General features: G+C 51.0%; 1 protein-coding gene across 2 annotated transcripts in view; it reads left to right on the forward strand.

Annotated features, from left to right (window-relative positions):
* The window catches only part of SERTAD2 (SERTA domain containing 2), a 78083-nt gene extending 59140 nt beyond the window's left edge, over positions 1 to 18943 (forward strand). Inside the window, exons 1-2 of one of the 2 annotated variants that reach the window (XM_026080793.1) lie at positions 95 to 102; positions 15960 to 18943. In XM_026080793.1, coding sequence (XP_025936578.1) covers positions 95 to 102; positions 15960 to 16914 — 963 coding nt within the window. In that variant the 3' untranslated portion in view covers positions 16915 to 18943. Of the gene's footprint in view, positions 1 to 94; positions 103 to 15959 lie in introns of those variants that run through there. The other variant, XM_026080794.1, reaches the window with a different exon arrangement.
* The last annotated feature ends 4154 nt before the right edge of the window (positions 18944 to 23097 follow it).

Genomic DNA, 23097 nt, shown 5'->3' on the forward strand with positions numbered 1-23097 from the left:
GGCGGCTCTTGCCTTGCTCGCCGCCTCCTGCTCCGCCGCGCTGCATCCCCGCCTCCAGCGGCTGCGGGAGCCGCGGGGGGATGAGCAGAGCGGCATGAGCGGGTGAGTCGCCGGTAACCCCCCCCCCCCCATCGCAGCCTTGAGCGGGGCAGGGCCAGGGGGTGCGGGCGCTTCTGCCGCGGGCTCGTGTGCGTGCCCTGCTAGCGCCCTGCCGGAGCGCTTGCGAGAGCCATGTTTACCAGCGACTTGGAGAAGCCGCCTTTGCTCTAGTAAGTTAGCGTCCGTGCGGGAGTCCTTTAAGCCGTGAGGGCGCAGCCTTGCGCAGCCGTGCTCTGCCTTCCCAGGAACGGGGGGGACGTCGGAGCACCCCGGAAAGTTTGCGCCTTAGAGCCAGGCAAACTAAAGGGCCTGGGGGGGACTCTCGCTGCGGTGGAGCAAGCCTGCCAGATGGCTCTGCAGGCCCCCGCCTGGCCCCGCTTGGCGACTCTTTCCAGGGCTGGTGTTAGTGCAGCATCAGGGCAGGGGATTACTGTGGCTTTCTCCTGAGCAATAGTGCACTTAGGTCTTCCTTGATAGCCCTGCCAGCAGGGAGAAACATGCCTTTTGGGGGGGAGTCTTGTGAACAGGGTTGCGCACCTTCTTGTAAACAGCATAAAAATATGTTTATTGGTATTTATTGGGAAGCACTTCCTTTGGGGGGGGCACTTAAAAAAAACTGAAACTTTTTGTAGTGCTCCTTTCGTTCAGAGTGTTTTCTGCTTTGCTCATACTGGTGCCTCAGGACCTTGAACGATAAGTTCTGTTTAAGCATTAGAATTGGAGTACAATTACCTGCTGTCATTTTGTGGAGCACGGCTGGGAACCCAGGGACACCCTTGGTCCAAATCTATGGAGGGGCTCACGTGCTGTCCTCTAGGACCCTTGCGTGGCTGACTGACAGCTACGGGTCAGCTGCTGGTGTAAAACGAAATGCACCCGCCCAGTTCGCCCCCATCTTGAAGGGCTGTGAGCCCCTTTACCGAAACTTCAGCGTGGCGAGTCAGAGCTGTTGCGTGCAGCCGTCTGTGCTCAGGCAAGTCCAAAGCTCCCGGGATCACGAAAGTCCAGGTGTTTCTCACCTAGCACCTGTGCGATCGGCAGAGCGCGGCTCTCGCTGGCTTCAGTGGGCGCTGGATTTGGCAACCGTAGAATATGTTATTACTCAGACAATGGCGACAGGGGGCTTGGCTGCCCCCTAACATCGGTTTCACACTTGCCTGTTTCAAACGAAGCAGTTTCTACGTGGGTGAGTTGAAATGACAGTTCACAGCTTTCTTTCCAACGTACAGAGATTCACCTGCATCAGATATCCAAAATGAAGGTGCCTTTCTCGGAGCTCGATCTTACGGGCTTCTCACGGGGTGCAGAATTTGCAGAGGCGCCTCGCTCTCCATCAAAGTGCATGGGAAGCTCTCACACGGTAAAGCAAGCTGTGTGAATTAACTGGGTTTTCTTAAAAGGTGCTGGTGCTTGTACGCGTGTGGCTTTTGAAATGAAGCAGTTGATTAGGCAGGGTAAACTTGAAGTAGTCTTTTCTGCTGGAAGTAAAAATACCTACGTTTCTGCATAACGAGGCGGTATCTTTTGAATCTGATTTGACGTAACGAGCTAGTGGTGGTGGTAGAGATGGGAGGCGTGTTAGCAGTTCGTGCTGCCAGACAGGTACCTTAGAGCGTGCGCTAGGGAACACTTCCACCGTCCAGGCAAGTATTGCAGCATCCAGCGTAACAGCTGGAGGTTTTCCTCCTTTTGTGACCGATCCTGCTTGCGTTTGAGTTGGCAGCAAAAAACCACCCACTCGTTTTCTGTAGGAACTGGATTGGACTCCTAACGAATGTAGCTGTACTTTGTGCATGTTAAAAGGCCGCTTTGATTTTTGTGTCAGGCTGTTTTCTGTCTCTCTGAAGCTGATTTAAAAAAAAAACAGAAAGAAACTTGCTTGCTGTAGGTACCTCGGGTTTGGTCTGTAGGTGAAGCAGTCTGAAACATCATTAAATACATCCGTAGGTGCTGATTTATTAAGAAATGTTATTGTATTCCTTTATACACCTGCTACTTTTTATGGAAAAGATGAAATAATGACACTGTTTCTCAGTGTTTTGGTGGAAATAATGATATAGATAATCTAAGGACTTGAACCGTCTGCCAGAGAGGCATCAAGAGGTTTGAGATAATGTCCTAATACCAGGGAAAACCTCAAATTTAGTATTCTAGATCAGCTTTTTCCAGCCTCTGTGAAGTGCATCAGATATTATGCAATATCTAGTTTGAAGTATTTTGCCGTCGTTTACACAAGCTGCTTTTATTCTTCAAATACATAATTCACTGGGAAAAAAAAATTTTTTTTTAGGAACTCTGACTCTTTTTGCAGTGATGTAAAACACTCCTGGCACAGTTCGTCTCCAAGAGTGCTACCGCTAGGCAGGTGATCCAAAATACTTGTGACTATTTTTGCTTTCATGTAACATTTTAAAGCGCAATCTGTCAAGCAAGGAGAATGCATTACTTTGAAAGTGCGAGTAGTCTTCTGGTAGGCTACTTTTCATAAGGTCTGCACAGCAGAGATGTACCTTCTTTTAAGTCAGCTTTATGTGTGTAACCTGCTCAAGAGGAGACAGCTCCAGTTGCAACAGTTCCTTAGCACCCAAAAAAAAAAAAAAAAAAAAACATCCACCGGTGCCAGAAACGGCAGCCTTTGGTTACCAAGTCCAAAGCTCATGAATGTACTAAAGGCGAGAGCAAGGTCCAGTTTAAATGTAAGCAGGTTGGCAGTTAGCACAGGTCTTTAGTGTAGCTGTGTCTCCTGCTAATTGATAGTTTATAGAAAATGGAATTTGCCAAACCGGGAATGGTGCTCGTTTTCTTTGGAGGGATAATTGCATGTTTTCTACCCCTCATTTTATTTCTAAACTTCCGTCAGTCAGAAAAGCTGGGTACTGTCATGCAGAAGTGCCTGTTTTCTGTAAATGGAGAGAGACCCTTAACATGTGTTGGGTCTTTAATTCTTTTATAAGCAAAGTCAATTTTTATGTTTGCTGTAGTGGAGGCTTCAGGGTTTGGGGTTTGTTCAGCATTACCAGTGCAAACACTAAAAAAAAAAACAAAACACACCACCAACAACAAAAAAACCACCCAATGCTGACTGTTTAACACAAGCGGGGAAAGAAATCCCTGTTAGCGCAGCACTCGCCTTGCAAATAAGTGCTCAGGAGTTGAGCGAAACCGAATCCAACGCAAAAGTGCGGCTGGGAGAAAGCAGAGGGTTTGGTGGAAGAAGCAGGCCTTGACGTCCCGCGTTTGCGCAGCCCCCGTCGCACCGGGGTCCGGCCGCTGGGCGTTAGGGCTGCGTGGATGCCCAGCGGGCCGGCGCCGCGCAGGATGGGAGCGGGGTGGCTGCGGCCGGGAGATCCCCCCCGGCCCTGGGGGGTTCCTGGCCTGGCACAGCCGCTGCCAGGGGCATTCCCAAGGGAAAGCCGGACCGGGCTCCAGGGCCCGGGGAGCCCAGGGGATGGCCGGAGGGGTGCTCACAAATGGCTTCGAGTCGCCACGAGGAGCAAGGTAGCTCGAAAGGAGCCCCGGGGCTGAGGGAGCCAGGAAGGCAACAGAAAGCCGGTTTTTGCTCGTCATGTGCCTTCGCTGAGGGTGGGAGCCACCAGATGCCCCCACGTCGGAGCTGCTGCAGGTGCCGGCTGGCGCAGCGATGTTGAAGTCGTGCTCAGACTCCTGGGCTAGGTGAGTCCAAACTCGCCCTCCCGAACAAGGGGCCGGGTTGGGGGCCCTGCTCTGCTCGGTGCGCAGAACCGGAGGTATCGCCGTGTGACGGCTGGTGTTCCCCATCTAGAACGTGATCAGTGTTTTGAGCAATAGCGGATTCGAAGGGGAAATTCTCATTCGTATGGCTTTGGAGTTAAGTTTTAAGTGGCTTTGAATGACATGTGTCCCAGTCTGTGTAATTATTAGGAGTCAAAGCCTATCTACCTGGCTTTGCACTGCTAAAATGCATTGGATTTCTCCTGACAGCTTCTGCTTCCAGTTAAGTTAGAATAAAAAAATTCAACTCTAGTATATTAAGAATACAAAACAGAAAAGTGTGAATGTGGGCTGTTTAATGTTATTTTTAAAACTGGGCGGTATATGGAAGTAGCAGAAGAAAGAAGTTCCTTTTTCAAAGGAGCTCTGAGTTGGCGGAAAGATCTAAGCTCACCCTAAAACTTGCTGGGATTATCTGTAACGAATAGAACTCTGTCTCGAGCCAGAGCTTTCAGTCTCCCCACAAACGGCTGTGCTGTTTTATCCACGCTCGCCTTTAATGGAAATGTGACAACTTTTTCTGAGTAGCTTCTAAACTTTTTCTTACAGTAGCCTGTAACATTAGTCTCTGAAAAGCTGCTGGCGTGCCAGGCAGGCAATAAGGTTGAGTGAACTGCGCTATAGAAAGAACCACCCATGACTGGAGGTAAACTATGCGGATATATGTTGGGGTGGAGGTGGAGGGAGCGTGGAGGGCATATTTGAAGCAGACTGTACAACCGCTACAGCAGGTCTGACGAGTTTCAGATGCCTAGAGGCAGCTTTGTCTGAACTTCAGGTAGCTGCAAAATCAAGTTTTAAAACCTAATTCAGAAATGCATCATCATCTTCCGGTGTCTCCATAAACGCTTTACTTTTCATGTGTTTTTACAGGCAATCTTTTGCCTTTAGAAGAAGCATTTAATAGACGCACGTGCACGTGCGTGCATGTAATTTGCATATTTTTAAAATATACATTTCATCAAGATAGGAGACTGGTGTTCGTGCGCAAACCACAGTGTGTTTTTTGAATAGTGGTAACATTTTGCTTTCTTACCGCTGTGTGTGCATATGAGGAAGAATCCAGTGTGTGCAAGCCTTCCCTGGCAGCAGGGTTTGTTGCCTGTCGGTTCTCATGCCGTTGCCTGTTGCCTGCCCGGGGAGAGGGACTTGGGCTGTATTATCCCGTCCTGCAGGCAGAGGGACTTTGACCAGGGCTACTTTAATGCTCGCTGTCCTGGGGGTACAATAACTTGCTCACGTTTCCCTCCTGCCATCAAGCACGCGGTCTCTCTCACCCTCCTACTCCATCTGTTTGGGCAAACTGGCTCTGCTAAGCAGCCCCCCTCCCTGCCCCTTCCCTCCCCTACCTACAGTATTCGTTGCACAAGTGAATAAAAGGGGTATTATCTTTTTGTGCGTGTAAAATACAACCTAAGCCTTGTGCTCGGCTTCTCTGAGCTGTCAGTGGAACATGCGTGATACATATATGCTATGTTAGGTTTTTTCTTTTTCTTTTCCTTTTCCTTTTTTGTTTTCCCCTCCCCAGGATGCTGCAGTTGTAGAGAAAACTAGTATAGTAACATCTCGGGTGAGGTGAATGGGTTGCAAAATGAAGTTTTGGACGCTTGGTTTCTGTTTCCTGCTCTCTTCTCCTGTATTTTCCATCCCCAATTCCCAAAGGCATACGCTGTGATTAAATTTGGAGCGTTCTGTGCTAATTGACCTGTACTAAGCATGCTTCTGAATATGGATTCAATACATATGTTGTTAAAGTACGCTATAAAAAGGATGTCCCCATATGACTTTAAATGACGACTTTGATAATGGTTGCATTTAAATTACAACATGTAAAAGATCAAATGGTGACTGTTTTTAAGGGAATTGCTTTGGTATAGTAGTTTTTTATTGTGAAATCAAACAGGTGCTACAAAAAAATTAAATCTCTTTTGTCTCTAACCTGTAGCTGTTGCAGGTTGAGAATAGTTCAAGGCTGGTCAAAGTTCCCTTTATCAGCTTTTCGGAAGGCTCCTTCAGGGAACGCGAAAACAGGCTGTATCGCAGCCAGCGCGCAGGGTTTCGTGCGCTGGCTCGAAAGACCACAGTTATCTGCTTGTCTAACATCGCTTAACACTGTCTCAGCAAACTCGCATGTCAAACTTTAACTACCTTTTCTTTCTGTCCTCACTGGTGGTGGGGATATGTCTAACAGCTTTTCCACCTCTTTAAAATACGCTGGGGGTGGCTGGGTGGTTTTGTTTTTTTGTTTTGGTTTTTGTTTTTTTTTCCAGAATATCCTTATTTGCAGGGCTGTGTTTGTTTTATTTAAGCAAAAAAGCTGAAAACAACTCACACACGGTACAGCTGCTTTAAAAAATGCCAGGGAAACACCTTCTGTTATAATCTTTTTTTTTTTTCTTCTTCTTCTTCTTATAACTTTCAGTAGTGAGAAACTGGTGAACAAATAAAACCTGCAGGCCACAAACTAAAATGACTTGTCATTGCTGGGATGTATTTTGCATTTTCCAGTATACATTTCTTTAGAGGTTTTTTTTTCTCTCCTCTTTCCCTCCCCCCTCCTTTTGCTGCTTTTCAGTTTGACTGTGATAATTTATTCAGCACTGTTTTCAGAGCAATAACCTACTTTTTGGCAAACCATTCAGTTCTTTCCACAGTAGTGGGGGTATTTTTTTCCCCCATGTGTTTATTAAGGGTCTACAACACGGGAGAAAAACAAGCTATCTTTGGGGAAAAGACGCTCCAACGCGTCTGAAAGCAAGGGCTCCATCCAAGCAATTATAAATACGGGAGCAAAACTCTCTCCCGCTATACACAAAGGGGGCTGTGGTCTCCCTTGGATGCACGCGCGACTCCCAGTAACCTCGGCAGGAATTGCATCCAGGGGAGAGGGGCCTGCAGCGCTCGGGGCCTATACGTGCTAAATATATCAACCAGACCGTGCGCCAGCAGAGATGTCTCGTATAATATAAGACAGCAGCGCAGTACTCTGCTGTTCGGAGCGCCGCTGCGGGGGAGAAGGGACTGCGCGTAGCCGGCGCTGCCGTTTCGTCGGCCTCCTTCGAGTCTGCCCAGCAGCCTTGTGCGGTCGCGGGCATTTGGTGGCGAAGAGGGAACGTATCTTCGTTAATCCGCGTCGCTGCCTGCACCAACTGTTTGGCATCGTTTTGAATTTAATCTACAAGCGAGGTGCCTCCTCTCAGCCGGCGCTTTCGCCGTGCCGCTGCCGGCCGGCTCCGAGGCGGTCAGAAACGGAGGGCAGCCAGCCCCTCGCTGGACTGGGCCCTGGAGCCGCGCGCGACCGTTAAGACGGGCTCACGGCCCCGGTTCTCGCGGCAGGGAGCCGCGCGCGCTGGCGCGGAGGATCGTGCCGTGCCGACTCCTGCTCCCGCGCTCTGCCCCGGGACGAGGGGGCCCCGAGGGCCGGGCCTGCGCAACGAAACTGTAACGTGGGCCCGGCTACTTCCCTGATGCCGCCACGCGGAGACCCGAATTTCGGAGTAACTCTGGCGCAGCTCTTTGGAAGTGCGGAGCCTTAGCCCGGCTGACGGCTGGCGCGGAGGCGCGTGTCCGGCTCCCTAGTGCTCCCGCACGGTGGCACGGCCACTGGTTCGAGCAGCCAGTGCACGCAGCCATCCTGCGGGAGGACGGAAAGAGGATTCTGCGCAGAGTGACCCCAGGAGAAGGTGGCTTCCGAAAACGTCCACTTACAGACGAGGGCAGGCTGAGGTCTCGCTTGCGTCCCGTGGACGCTTTTGGCCACTGTTGGAAGGATGCTAACAGGAAGCAGCGCATGTGAGAACTGACATTTTTGGCCGTATGAGAGCTCTGAGGTAGAAATTACTTTCATCAGGCAATTAAAACCTCCTCTTTTCCCAGCAAACAGAATCTCCTTCCTGTAAGCGCATAAAACTTATTCCGAATAAACGCTTTCTCTCCTCGGGATGCGATACAGCTATATCACGCCTCCTCCTTTGTACTGGGAACGTTAGGCTAATCGAGTTAGCTGCGCTCAGAGCTTTTTTGCTCCTGCCTTCTGCTTTGCAGGGCGTTCGAGATGTGCCTGGATAGCTTTCCACGTGCAGAGCCTGTGTAGTCTTGTCCACCTTTGAGTCTGGCACGGCAGTTTTTAATGGTTTAACAAGCTAACAAGTGCTAGTCTGATTTAAACCTGTATTAATTTCTGCTGCACCGATAGGATTTCTAATATTATAAACACCCTTAATAACATGGCTATAATCTAGAAAACCTGTTCTCCTTTTTTCCAAACAATTACTTAATGAGGCAGTAATTTATTCTAAGCTGTATTTATTGGAGCCCATTCCAGCTTTATCAGACATACTCTGTTTGGTGTGTGCAGTTAGTCAAAAACATTAAAACTGCTCCACTTCTTCCAAGAGAACATGTTACATTTAGCAAACTGACAGCATTAGAAACTGTTTCCAATTTAATAGAAGCATATGTTTCCTGCAAGACTTAACACACTACAGAGTTGGTGATTGCCTTCGACTGTGGCTTTGCCTTTTTTTAGCAGGGTAAAAATGAGCTGGAGACTGAAGGCAGAAGTGGAGTTTTTAGTTGTGTTTTGGTTGTTTTGCTCATTTTTGTTTTTCTCGGAGCTCAGCCCTCTCGTAGGGCTTTGACAGTTTGCAAGTTTAAGAAACTATCAAGAAAGTAGTGTGGGCGGCGCGCGCCGAGCTCTCGCTCAAAACGCAGTTTCTGATCATTAACAAACAGCAAGAGCTCGCTTTGCCCTCTGGGCCTCAAATAGTACAGTATGCAACAAGGGAGAGCAGGCAAGGCACGAGGATGGAAACAGTAGGATCAGATTACAGTTTCAAAATATCGCTGGAACACGTTGGCTGGCGTTACACTATTGACTGGCTTTATAATTGCATTGCTTATTTGCTAGGGAAGGCTTCACCTTACTTTCTGATTAACATGGACGTTCCCCCGGGGACCGCAGGACTCCAGACGCCGGGCACCCGAGTCAGCCCCCGCGAGAGCTGCGCAGCTTCCCGGGCTCCTAAAGCGAGAGCCTGAGCTGCCTCCGATGCCTTGTCTCCCGCTTGCCGGGGAGGTTTCCTTGCACGGCCCCTGACTAAATCCTTCTTAGACCGGCCTCCGAAAGTTGCCTGCCGTGGTTTCCCTTTTTTCGGTTTTAGATAGAGACTAGAAAAGGCTGATGTTACTCAGCTTGCTACCCGCTAGAGCACCATCGCTCCTGCCCCAGGCTTCGGTGCGGGGGCCTCGAGCAAAGCGGTGAGGCTGCCTTTCTGGCCGTGCAGAGAAGCCAGCTTTTGGGGGCAGCTGCCAGCCCCCCGTTCCTGCTCGGTGTGCAGTGGTGGGGTGCTCCCCGCCTGGGCGCTGAGCACCTCCCCAAAGGAAACGAGAAGAGCAGGGCCCTGCAAAATATGGGAGACCTGCCCGCCTTTTACAGTTCCTGCTGGCACCGACGGCCTCGCGGAGAAGGCTTGCAAGCATAAAAACAATTCCCCGTACCGTCTGGAAACCCGGAGCTACCCTGGGGGCCAATTTTTGATATAGTTCTAAAGGAGGGTTGTGTAAGTTCTTATTAAACCTCATTCAGTCAAAAAATGCCAGCCAGATTTAAAATAAAATGTGAGTATCAGCAAAAACAGACCTTGTAAAAGGGGAAAGCCTGAGCACTAGCTACTAGAAACCCCAGCACAGTCCCGCTCCATGTACCTCGTACCTTAAGGTGGCGATTTTTTGGGTTTTTTTGTTCACGTGTGACATTAGACCAAATTCTTATCGGTCAGCCAGTGGTTGCCAGAGGTCCTCCCCTTAGCCGGGCAGCATGGACGCGTTAAACTCGAACACGCAAAATCTGCATCCGATCCGGAGAAGCAGCCTTGCGAAAGGCCCAGCAGCGTACAAACCGGGAGCCAGCTGCGGCGTCCTGACTGCTGCCGCGCACTGCCGCATGGTGCACGCCATCCTCGCCCCCGGGGATGCTGCCCTGCCAGGCCTTCAAGGCCCCAGTGCCAACAGATGGAGCCTTCAAGGACCCCCGCCTCCAAAGTCCACATTGCTCGTTCGCTCAAATGCCGGCGTTAAAACTCACCACCTGGGCTATTTGGGTTTCGCTGTTGCTTTTAGTGAGGCTGGGAGAGGGTGCCGGATTTATCCTGGCGTTCCCCTCGACTCTTTCCCTTCCTTTCCACCTGAAAGAAAGGGATGGGAGGAGGATTGCTCTGTGCGAGGAGGGCAGGTTCGCTCCTCCTTGCCAGGACCCTTCAGGAGCCGCCTTGCTCTGCCGTGAGCGAGCCCGTGGTGCCCTGCCGGCCGTGCGGGGCTCTGTCAGGCACGCGGTGGCTTCTCCTGCGCTCTGCCGCGGCCCCCGGGACGTGCAGCCAGGGACCTTTTGGTCCTGCAGCTCTCTGAATCCTGATCCCACTGAAGGCGGTAGCAAAACCCTCAGTGATGACAGTGGGGCCAGGACAGAGCCAGTGCAACCCTCAAGGATGAGGAGTGAGGGATGGAGGAGAGGGGACGAGTATTTTGTGTTCCTGGAGTGATGCAGCAAGCGCCTGCAGAGTTCACCAGGCAGGGAAGCCCTGGTGAAGTGCCCTTGCACCTGCAAAGTGGAATTAAATAGCAAGCTCTTAATGCTCTGTGCTTTGGGGGCTTTTTGTGTTTTTCCATCTGTATTTGATTTTAATTCCCTTGAGTTGCACCCCCCGCTTTTTTTTTTTTTTTTAAATAAAGCACTGTGGTTTTAATTATCCAAGATTTCAGAAGGTAACCGGTCCTGCTTTAAACTACACTTTTTGCACCGGTCCCTCCTGTTGGTTTCTCCCCTTCAGATTTTGGGTGGGTGGGCAGGAAGGTTGCCCGTGGGCGCTGGGGTTCGATGCATTGGCCTTGCTGAGCAATTGTGGTGTTCCTCCTAAAAGCAGCCCTCGCTGCCTTAAGCTGTTCAGCTTAGACTCTAGACCGCCTGGTATGGTGGCATAGAGATGCAAGCAGAAATGTGACTTCTTAAAGAGCCTTTTCCGCCATCCCTCTCGGTGTTCCTCTTCTTTTTCTTCCCATCTGTCTTGATTAGCAGGGAGGGACTGGCGGGTTGTGGAACTGATTTCCAAGAAAAGCCCTCAGTCTTGAGAGCTGTTTTAAACTAAACTGTTAAAAGCCTTTGAGAAATAACATTAAAGAATAATATTTTTGGTGAAATGACCAAATCACTTTCCCCCTCAATTTTTGCATGTCCAGTGCTTCCCTGGGCCAAGTTCCCTGTCAATAAAGACTTCAGAAATAGCGCAGCAGTGGCACGGCATAACGTCACAAGCACGACTGATAAATACGGTGCTTCTTTTGGGATGTGCGTGCACCTCTCATCTCTGGAGAGGCAAGGATTCGTCACGACATAGGCTGAGAGATGCAGGCAGGCATTGCACAAGCTTTTTTGTGCTTAATCGATCATTTTGTGGTTGACTCCAGCGACCCCCCCGCTCCAGGCTGATTATCTTTTCTGCTAAGCCCCAGTTGCATTTGTTTCCAGCTCTGTCTGAAGAGCACGCAGAGCCAATAAAAGGACACTAAATGACATGCAAATGAAAAAATTATATATTACTCTTTTTTTTTTTTTAATTAAGAAAAGCCAACTCGCAAACAATGTGAGTGTTTCTCTGGCTCTGAGGCGCGCGCAATCACCCTAAATGGGCAAAAAAGCGAGTTGACTCTTTCTCCATAGCACTGGTTCAGCTTTTGGGTCTGGGTCTTCCCGACTGGGAGCCAAGTTGGCGGATAATATGGAGCAAAATCTCCAAGTAACTTCCTCCTCTTCCCCTGCCAAATAAATTTTTCTGTTGCCTTTCTTCAAGTTTCTTCAACTAATCCCACATCCCCGGCTAACGTTCGGAACTAACTCGCCTCCCAAAACCTGGTAGCGCTGTTTAACAAGCGGCGACGACGAAGCGACGTGCCGCGTTGGGTACGACGCCGCAGCGCAGCGCTGCGTTTGCTAGCGGGCCGGCAGAAATGCAGCATGAATGCTTGCGGCTCGGGCTCGCGGCTCGGCCGGGCGGACGCCTGGAAGCCCCCTCGTGGCCGTGACCCCGGCCGCTCGTCCAGGCGGGCCTTGGGGGGGTTGCCCTTGTCTGTCCCTTCCCGCGACCGCCGCGCGACTCCGGAGGCTGACTCCGACCTCCTCGGTTTGGGAGGGTGCGAGCATACCTAGTTTTGTACTAATCGTGGCCTAACCGGACCTGTTAGTTGGGCATTTTTGTTTTCTCCGCAGGAGCTTTGGCTGGCAAGAATAGGAGCTAAGTTTTTGTTTGAGAAGAATGGAGCTTAACTAGACCAAATGTTAGCCTTGTAGCACTTGCCTTTTTATTTTTTATTTTTTTTACAATGTTCAGCATCTTAACATGTACAAAATTATCTCTTAAATATAGGCACGAAACTGTTGTTTGAAGGTTTGAAGTGTAAAGAAAGCAAAAGCAGTGTTCCCTTAAGCTGTGGCAGTCTGAAACTGTAAAGCTACTTCACCGAGACCCAGAGAAAGGCTTGCAAGCCTGAAAGCACGTCTCTTTTTACCAGCTGTATCACTTGGTCTAAAAAGCTACCGCCTCCTTGCTTCACGTAGAATGAATAAAGTGATTTATGGAGACGGGAGAAAAATGTTTTTACGATTCCGCTTTGCGTTCCAGCGAAGAAGGGAATAAAACAAAACTCTATAAAGCTGAGAATCCAGCAGCGTTCACTCAAGCCCCCAGTTTGGGGGGATAAAACCCCCTTGCTTAGGCGGGACGCCTGCTTTGCGGCCTTAATAGTTAAACTCTTCTCCTAGAGCATTTCTGGGCAAAAGAGACCGGAAGGGTGCTCTGGAAAGCTTGTAGGTGAGGCCGGGAGCGATGCGGAGCGTGTTGCCTCTGAGCAGGCTGAGCGGCGCTCTGAAGCCGGCTGCCTGAAGATGGAGGGAGATGTGCAAGCGCGACAGGCACACGTACAGGAAACCTTGAATCATTTCTAGGCTTCCTGGAAAACGACGTAGCAAAGTTAGCGTTTTGTTTACTGCTGCTGACCCTATCGCTGTTACCGGTCAACTTAAAAAATGCCCAACTACTAGCACCTCAGTGCTCGATGCGAATCAGAGAAACCGGCTCAGCGGAGTTTTAGAAACGCGTGCCGACATCCCCTGACAAAAATAATTAATAATCTAGCGCAGAGAGCTGAGCGCAGCCACCCCAACGGTCTGCTGCTTTTTTTTTTTTCCTCCTTATCGTGGGGAAAAAGGGTTGCTTTGCACGGTGGATGTTTTTATACATTCCTTGCAGAGCCTGACAAACTTCAAAACTCTTGTAGTCCCCAAGCCATCAAAAATTGTCTCCTTTAAACAGAGCGCTGCGGAAGGAGCGTTGCTATGTCTTTAGGAGAGAGTCTGTCTTCTTTCAGGGGGAGGAGAGAGCGGGAAGGGACAGAAAGCTGCTCGCTCTCCTCCTAACCCAGACCTTCCTCGAAGCCGTGCCGGGCTCGGGCAGGGCTTTCGACTCCTGCCACACCAGTGCTCCCTTCCTCGCCTTTGCCGGGGCAAGCAGAAGGAAGCGTGTCCATCGAGAGCACGGTTAACACGAGAAGCCCCCAGCTCCGTGTGCCCGGCTCCGAAGCAGTCCACGACAGGGACGCTAGGGAGCAGAGGAAAACCAGGCTTCGGGGGCCGCGCTAAATTTCGGCGTTCTTCTTCGCCCGCGATCCCAGGCGTGGGGATTGCTGGGCGCTGGCCAAGAAACTTGGACTGCAGCCGGCCCGCTCCTCCGCTCCGCGCAGCTCGCTCCCCTCCCCCCGCCTTTCTTTTTTTAATTGCATAATATGCTAGAAAATGATCTGGATTTGGGACTTATTTTTAACCAGAAAAGACTCCCTTCGCCCAATCTGATTTTGGCTTTAACGGCCAACCGTGCTTTTTGAAGCTGCTTGCTTTTTACGTTGGAGCCCAGCTTCTTTTGCCCCTTCTTGTCTCTCCTGTGCTGCAATGGCCTTTTGCCTCTGGGTTTGCCAGACGCTCCTGGGGACGTTTGCGACTCCTCAGCTATGTTGTCTGGTTGCACGACCAGGGCACGACGAGCAAATTGGGTTAGACCTGCCTGGTGCAGTGATTTTGCAGGCACAGATCCCGCTGGAGGATCTGGGAACTGTTCTCAAATAAGGACTAGACAAGTTTTGTCTCCTAGACGATAGCGAGGAGATAGCTGCATAATAAAGCTCGTATGAGAGGAGTCAGGTTTGGGGTTAAAAATCTATTTATATGCCTGTTGCAACTTCTCTCCTGGGTATCTGGGGCTGGAAAGCATCTTCCACTTTTTGCTTTTTTTAAGGCAGAAATCCTTGTGCCATTTTATTTGCGTTTTATTAAATGGGGGGGTGGAGAGGGATGCATGGACGAAAGGGGGCTCTCTGTGATCCTGGGCACTGACGATCCTGTCTAAAAGGACACGGAGTTTGCCCGCCAGCGCCTCGCCACTGCCAGCGGGGAAATGTGGGAGCGAAGGCCACTGTGCGCCCTGCAACACGAGGGGCGCTCCCCCCTCTCCGAAGGATTTCTCCGAGGCTGGTTTGGTGCAGCCCGGGGGACATGCCACAGAAGTACTGGTGACAAAATAAGGGCTAGTCCGACCGGCGTAGAGGAGCATTTACAGGCTGTTCCAGGTGCTCTGTAGCGCCATGGAAGAGACGGTGTTGGAGACTGAAGTGCCTGGTTTAGTCTCAGCTCAGAAATGAGTATGATGCTGGGGAAGTTTGGTAAAATTCCTTTTGTGACCTTCCTCAAAATTGGTTCTTTGACCGTGAGGAAAGCAGGTGCGTTCATGCTGCTTTTTCTTTTTCGAAAAGCCCTATGCCGTTCTTTTGTTCTCCGCCAGCCTCAAAGGGAAGCGGGCATGGAGGTAGTCCTGAGCAAGGACGGTGCTAGGATGAGAAGGGGAGAAAAGGAGACAAACGGCATGTCCGGCGCGGCGGCTCCCGCCCCGCTGCAAAAGCTGCTCTGCCTGGGGCTAGCCGGCTCCCATAGGCGCTGACGGGCCTCCTGGAGGGAGCGAAGGCTGCCGGCATCACCTTACCCAAGGAGACGCTGAGCGAGGCCCAAGCCGCGTGCCTTCATGGCGACGCGGCGCGCAGGGCTCGCGGCGGCCGGCGAGGGCAGGCAGGGCCCGGCGTGTGGCCCTTGGGATCCCCGGCCGGGCCTGGCTGCTGGAGTGGGAAGCAGCAACTCCTTTAAAGCTTTCCAAGGGAGGTGCTGCGGCCTCAGACTGAGCGCTGGGCACCGGCCGCTTCCGAAACCCTTGGATGTGGCAGCAGAACGTATTAGGAGAATAATCTTGGAGATGAGACTAAACAACCTGCTGGACTGTCTTCATCTGCAATTTATCTGCTTCTGTGCTGAGTGTAATAGCTGCATTTCTTGCTCTGGTAGTTTAGTCCGTATGTAATCATTTACACAACCCTATGGGGTCGGATACGCCTGTATCAGGAATGGCAGAGTTGAATCTCCAGCCTTTATTGTGATGGTTTCTCTCAGTAGATGATTGCTTGAGCCTTGCTCCCCTGCTCCCCACAAACACGCTTTAAAATAAAAAGGGAAATTTCGTCGTAAAAACCTCAGCGTATTATGTCTGTATTCCCAGCCATCATACTGCATCAGTCAGGGAATTCAAAGGAACATTTACTATAGTATCTGTAGCTTGTCCACCTATGTACAGAGAGTTGAGACCAGACGCTTAATACATGCAAGAGTGACATTTGCTGCCAAGCGCGCAAGGGTCCGAGTTTTATAGGTGCTGTTGTAATCCCTGGTTGGGACGTACCAGCTTAGCTGAGCTTAAAACTGACGGCCCAGAGCTCTGCATTGAGGTTGTTCCTGCTTTCTCGTCGGGCTACCGTGGGCCACGAGTGAGCTCATTTACGTGGGCAGCTTGACGCTGCTGTGTGACCGCTGGAGGCAAGCGCGAAGGGGACACAGCGGCCAGCCTGTCCCCGCTGCGCGGCCTGCGTGTGCAGGCGAGTAGGGGGCCAGGGCTGGCGAGGCAGGCGGAAAGAGCGAGAGCAGCCTTGCAGCGTTGCTGCCCTCACAAGTCTCTTCTCCTTCCTTTCAGATATATGTTGGGGAAAGGAGGAAAGCGGAAGTTTGACGAGCATGAAGATGGGTTGGAAGGCAAAGTGGTGTCTCCTACTGACGGTCCCTCTAAGGTCTCTTACACCTTACAGCGTCAGACTATCTTCAACATTTCCCTTATGAAACTTTATAACCACAGGCCATTAACGGAGCCAAGCTTGCAAAAGACAGTTTTAATTAACAACATGTTGAGGCGAATCCAGGAGGAACTCAAACAAGAAGGCAGCTTGAGGCCTGTGTTCGTCACCGCGTCGCAGCCCACCGACCCGCTCGGCGACAACTTCCGGGAGGCGCAGCCGGCGTTCAGCCACCTCGCCGCCCAGCCCCTGCTCCCCACTGACTTGGTAAGCACTACGCCCTTGGAGGCTTGCCTCACCCCCGCCTCGCTGCTCGAGGACGACACTTTTTGCACTTCCCAGACTGTCCAGCACGATGGTCCGACAAAACTACCACCTCCTGCTCTCCAACCAGTAAAGGACAGCTTCTCCTCAGCCTTGGACGAAATCGAGGAGCTTTGTCCGGCACCTACCTCCGCAGAGGCAGTAGCAGTAGCAGCCGAAACTGCAGCGGACGACTCGAAAGACCACCCCAGCGAGTCCAGCATGCAAAAGCCCGAGGGCGTCCCGGAGAGCAGACCGGCAGAACCGAAGCTCATGGACTCGCTACCTGGCAATTTTGAGATCACGACTTCCACAGGTTTCCTCACAGACTTGACCCTGGATGATATCCTGTTCGCTGACATTGATACGTCCATGTATGATTTTGACCCCTGCACGTCTGCCACGGGGGCGGCCTCAAAAATGGCCCCCGTCTCCGCAGATGAGCTCCTAAAAACTCTTGCTCCATACAGCAGTCAACCAGTAACTCCAAATCAGCCTTTCAAAATGGACCTCACAGAACTGGATCACATAATGGAGGTGCTTGTTGGGTCTTAAAATATAGCAACTCTCTCTCTCTCTCTCGCTCTCTCTCTCTCTCTTTGTTTTTTTTTTGTTTTTTTTTTAATTTTAAGTACCAGTATATACACTTGGTAGTATTTCCATAGTCCCTCCTGCCCTGGATTCACAGCACTGTGCATGCGTCCTTGCTTGCCTTTTTTGCAAAGAAAAGGATCACACTAGTTTTTGCTTCAAGCAGAGTTGGAGTGCCTTCATCCATGTATGACCACTTCTAATGTATTTTTTTTAAAGTGGTTCCTCAAGGAAGACCGAATACCCTGGTATAGGAAAGAATATGTATTGTAGACAATGTTATGTTATTACAAAAAAAAAAAAATTGTAAAAGCTAAGCACAAGGATTATGTTGGGGAAAGCTGTAAATTGCATGTGCATATTTGTCTATTTTTTCTATAAGTTTTATTGCAAGAGGTAAAAAAATTTTATTATTTAGATAATCTCAATACCATTTTAGCCCTGTATAGGTTGACTTAGCAATTCAGCCTTTTGGAGGCATTAACCTGCTCCTCTTTAAGTGTTGCATTTACATGGCTGTTTAGAAACTGCTGCCCAAATTTATTTTATATTTTTGTACAGATTCTGCAGTTTATGATATTGTTTTTTCTAAAAACAAATGCTGTTTATACACACAAAAAAATAGCTATTTTGATAGGATTTGCTCACATAGTTCCTGCATAATTCAGATGTACAAGAACCACTTGTACTTTTATACAGAGTTGTAATGTTTTATATGTGTATGGTGCAAAGAGAAAATTGGATCAAAAAAGCCTGCAGTTGGTTTCCCTGAATGCAAACAACAAGTGCTTTAAGAAAGGGCTGGGAGCTGCTTCTGTAGGAGTTTCACAAGTGTTTGCTCCCCGCTGTCCCCACTGCGCACTACTGTGATTCCCGAAACTTAGAGCCATGTCCTTTTCTCCGACACCGACGTGAAGCAGTTGGCAGGAAACAGTTGTGCAACTCGGCCCCGCGCCGGGGGCCGCCAGGGAGGCCGGGCCGCGTGTGGCCCCTCGGAGGAGCTCCTTCTCCTTCTCCGCGGCGTCCTCGGACCGGCGCGACCCGGCGCCCGCCGAGCCGGCGGCAGCGCAGCACCTCCTCGCCCGGCGCCACCGGGAGCGATGCGACTCGAGGGGGCCGGTGCCCGCCGCGTCCCGCGAGAGTGCCCCGCGCCGAGCCTCGCCGCCCGCCCGCCCTTTCTCGGAGCATTTTGCCTTCCCTCGCCCCACCTCACTGTGCTAAGTGCTGAAAAAGGCAACTTCAGTATTACTGCAGTGAAGCTCATCTCTTATCTGCACTGGATGGACTTGCTTTAATATCCATTGCTGGTGAAACTGGAGCCAGTCGTGTTACATCACTTGGCATCTCGTATAGGGTTGGTTTCTTGTATCAACTGTGTTACCTGCTTTACACTTTATAGACCTGTTTTACAACCAATATACAGACACAGCTTTCTATGCATGGTCCCGTTCCCCGTAACACCCGAGAAGTCTTCTCATTACTGCACCAATAGCATTTTTTAAGTTCATTGTGGTGTACATTTAATTTAAAAAAAAAAAATGTTTGCAATGTATCATGCCTATTGCTGAAGTTGCTATGGCATTTTAGTTTTTCAATGGTACTTCTTTAGCTGTTGAGCGCCGGTTACAACCTATATTGTTGACATGCCTATGGCTTCTTTAGGAATAACTTTTATATTTATTTAAGAAATTTTAAATTATGTTTTACGTCATTTGGCAATATTCAGTCAGTTCTGCTCCCTTCTTGTCATGGATGAAATTGGGTCTTGTCTGCCTTTTAAGGAGGCAGCTTTTTTTATAAATTGGCACTTTAAAACAGGCCATATATATTTATTAGTAGATAAATAGATAGATATAACATAGATATGCACACAGACACAGTATAAAAGCAGATGCATTTTGCAATGAAGGAACTCCTGATCTAAATGAAATGTGTCACGGACAATTATGAAATGCTTCTGGCTTCTAATTAACCTGCCAGGGTAGGATGGGGGGCTGGGGGCGGAGGGGGAGAAACGGGTTGAGGGGCGGGGGGGGGTTTCCTTTCTTTTTTTTCTGAGAGAGACCAGCTCAGCGAAGCAAGGGGGTGCTGATGGATTTGCAGTTGTTTCCTTACACGGACTAAAATTTAAGTTATATCATCATCGCTTCAAGGAGAAGACCGCTGACCGCTGCTGTAGGGCCCCTCCGTAGCGGGGTGCCGGGGAGGCAGGGCTGCGCTGCCTCGCGCCCCGCCGGGTGCCGGGTGTCGTTCTGCCTGCAGTCGTCAGCCCGCGGGGGAAAGGGCCCCGCCGGAGCCTGCAGCGCTCGTAACAACGGCAGTGACGGGGCAGCCGTCAGCCACGCGGGGCGTGCGCGTGCCTGTTTACACAGACCTGGAGGCGCGCAGCAACGTCAGGTGTGCTGCACGCTAGCTTGGTGAGCGCTTGCTTTGCCACTGTCAGAACCTGATTTATGGCAAGCTGGAGCTGCCCTTTCTTTTCGGATTACTAACGTATTTAAACAGATACCATATGTTAGGCAAAAGTTCACATAAATGCCCTTTTTTTGGAGCGATGTGCTGTTTGTTAAGCGTGGTTATTGGAAGTTTTTGTATTCGCAGAACAGCTCTAAATACACTTTACCACTCAGAGGATGTCTGTGTATCCTTGGTGCTGAAGCAAATGTCTTCTTATTGTAGAGTCCTTCTGGGAATTTGCTAGGACATCAACATACCTGACTTAAGGAACTAGGCGAGAGGTTAGCGACTCTCACGCTGTAATCTCGGGAGTCTGTAGACCGAAGGTCTCAGCTGCGACTCCCCCCCCCCCCCSCACAGTCACTTGCTGCCTGTAGCAGCACGTTGCCTTTGCCGTGGCCACACCAGCAGGCACGAGCAGCATTCCCAACACCTGCACCAGGGGCTGGAGAGTGACAGTAATGTGCAATGGAGTGACAAGATGGGAGCAGAATAAGAGCTTTGGATTTGAAGTGATTTTTTTTGTTTGTTTTTCATAAATTATTTATTCTTTTTTTTTCCTTCTGTAAATATATTTATTTTATTGTGAAGCTAACAACATCTGGATTGTAACATGTACAGAATGTATGGTAGGAATGTACTCTCTTGTAGGAATGTAAATCTGTGTGAAAAAAGGTATGGGAGCCAGATCCAGAGCAAATGAGTTGCGTTCCAGGCAGGATATGCATGGTTCACATGACTTCCCCCCCCCCCCCTTAATTTCCTAATAGGGGTCTGCTTGTTTGAAATTTGCAGGAAACGTATGGATGCGGGACAGTTTTATGTTCAAAATCAGTCGTAGTCAGGCTCCTAACCCGTCAGGGTCTCGCAGGGGCTCCCGGGCGCTCTGCTGCGACGGCCTCGTCGCCACCCTTCCCGCGGGGTGAAGGCGAAGGCGACGCTGCGTCGGCGGGAAGCCCTGCTGCAGGCGCGGGGCTGCGCAGGCGAAGGCCGTGGCAGGATGGTGCCGCCAACCCCCGAAGCCGCAGCCGCGCTGACGCTACCTCCCGGCGGAAGGTAAGGACGGACGAGGAGTCCCGGCCGCGGGCCCGCGCGGCGGACGCTTTGCTTGCTCGAGCTCCCCTTTCCCCCCCGCCGCCGCGCGGGTCGCCGGGGCCAGTCGCGGCCTGGAGGGGACCGGCCGCAGACTGGCTGCCCTCGCACCCCGGGCGCCCTCCAGGCCCTCGCCGCCCGCGAAGGAGGGGGCGCTTCCTCGCCCCGGTATAGCGTTCGAGCGAGAAACATCAGTCGCGTTCCTTGCAGTCAGCTAGAGCAACGAGACAGTAAAGCCGCCGCCTGAAGCAATCACTGTAAGAATAAATTTGGACCTTGTGAAAAGGTAATTATTTGGTTTTTCCTCAATGCTGTGTGTTAATAGCCTGAATTGCTTAAAAACAATGTTACGAATCCAAAGTTTACACTTTTATCACAATTAAATTGAGTAAAGCGTAATGGGTCCTGTCTGACAAACGGTTTAATTCACTCCAGCATATTGTGAACTTTTTGTTGTTGTTGTTAGTTTTTTTTTTTTTTATAAACCCATCAGGTTTCAATATCCTGCTTCTGTGCAAGTTGCTTTCAGTGCTTCTATTAATCAATGAGACTGAACATTTTTAAAGAAATTAGTTCATTTTTAAGCACTTTTTCTTTTCCTGAAAATAAGCCTAATGCAAGTTCTGGAACCTTTTTAAAAACACAAATTGCAGATAAAAATCCCAGCCTAAACTCCTATCGTCTAGTTCTGAGCGTAATCCGTACTAGAGCCTGTAAAGGCTGAGATTCTGGAAAAGGTGTAAATAGTGTGACATGTTCAGTGCATGGTTGTTTGAACAGGGCTTGTTAATGTCAAAAAAAAAAAAAAAAAGGAAAAAAAAGAAAAGAAAAAAAGGCTGTATTTCCCCTTCCCCTTTCCCCCTCCCACAGACCTTAGAGCTGTGCCTTTTCTATGCAATATTACAGACATATACATCTGAAACCAGATTACTGTATTCACATGTAGGTATGGGCTGTAATCAAAAACAATTGGACAAATGTACATGGAAATGAGCAGTCTTACTTTTGTAGTTTTATATTATACAATAAACAGTTAAAATAAGTTGTGTTATTCTCTCTTTCCCTCACCGAAAGAGCACAGCAAGGGGCAGCAGCTCCCTTTTGGGGAGCCGGCGGAGGGGCAGCACCGGCGGGGGGGGTCTCCCTGCCGCGGGCGCCCGGCGGCAGCGGGGGGGACAAGGGGGGCCGCGGGTCCCGCTCGCAGCCTGCCCCTTTCCCTCCTACGGAGCGAGGGAAAAGCCGGGTCTTGCGAGGCCCATTCCCAGCGCGACGGCTCTCGCGCCCCTCGGAGAGGCACCGGCGGCGGCCGCTGCTCTGCGCGGCGGCTCCCCGACCACCCGGCCCAAGGCACCCGCCGCTCTCCGGTGGCTGCGCCGAGTCGCCCCGCAGCCGCGAGTGCAGCCTTTCTGGGCTCCAGCCAGGGTAGCCAAGAGCAGGAGCAGGCCAGTTTTAATACATATAATGCATTTTCAGTTAGGGCATTAAATCCCAGCAGGAAACATCTGATACCTTAATCCACTGCTGCATTTCAAGCGGTGCCCTCTTTCATCCCCCTCCCCGAGGTGAGCGGTATTTGTTTTCAAGGCTGGCAGAAGGGAAAGCTCACGCCTGTCTTTGGCTCCAGCATTTTAAGGCAATAAGGCAGCAAGCGCAACGGCAGAGTTTGGCTTGGGCCGGCCCTGGCTGCCGAGTCTGGGGGCAGAGCAAAGGAGCACCCCCGCCCCCGCGACGCACGCGCCCCTGAGCTCAGCCCCGGGCACCCACGGAAGCATTACTGCTCCTTTCTGCATTTACAGAGAACCAAACCCAGAAAAAAAGCAGCGAGTCCCCCCCACCCCAGCACGCCGCACGTAGCGCCCCGGCCCCAGCAAGCTGGCTCGCGTTACGAGCGCGGCAGCCAGCGGCGGCAGCGGCGGCACACGCGGGCTGGCGGCAGCCCTGCGCGCCAGCTGCCGCGCCGTTGCTCGGCAAAGCGAGCGAACAAATGGCTGCAGGGACACGGGGCACGGGGAGCGCAAAGAAACGAGACGCGGGAGAGTTAATGCCAGCCAGGGGATTGAATTTCTGTCTGCTCAGCAATCTCGAACGGGTGAAACGCACCTGAGACCACAGCACAAACTCCTTGCCCAGATTCTCGGCGTCCCGGTGTGACTGCAATGCCGCTCACCTGCGCACCCTTGCACCGACGGACCCCAGGCTCCTTGTCAAACATTACCCGCTATCAGTGTATCCACCCGATGCGGGACACATGGAGACTGCTGTTACGCCCCTAAAGCTGCTCCAGTCTTGGTGTCACCTACCTTTCAAGCATCGTGCTCATCTTTCTCACAGGCAGCCTGGCCAAGCAAGAGATGGAGCCATCCCAAAACGTCAAGGCTGCACGTAGAATCCTATTAACCCCCCACCCACTCCAAACTGTTCAGCCTTCCAGCTCGGCGAGGCAAAGCCATTCCCCTGGGCTTTGAAAAGGGGTTACCCAGGCAGGGAGAGGAGAGCTGCATCTCCCTCTAGTGTCTGCCCCGGCCCCACAGGCTCTGGTGGAGCTGCCGTGATTCCCTCGCGTGGGCTAACGCTCCGAGGCCGCCTGCCCCAGCGGCA

The sequence above is a fragment of the Apteryx rowi genome, unplaced genomic scaffold, assembly GCF_003343035.1.
Source record: "Apteryx rowi isolate R43461 unplaced genomic scaffold, aptRow1 scaffold_53, whole genome shotgun sequence".
NCBI classification, from domain to species: domain Eukaryota; kingdom Metazoa; phylum Chordata; class Aves; order Apterygiformes; family Apterygidae; genus Apteryx; species Apteryx rowi.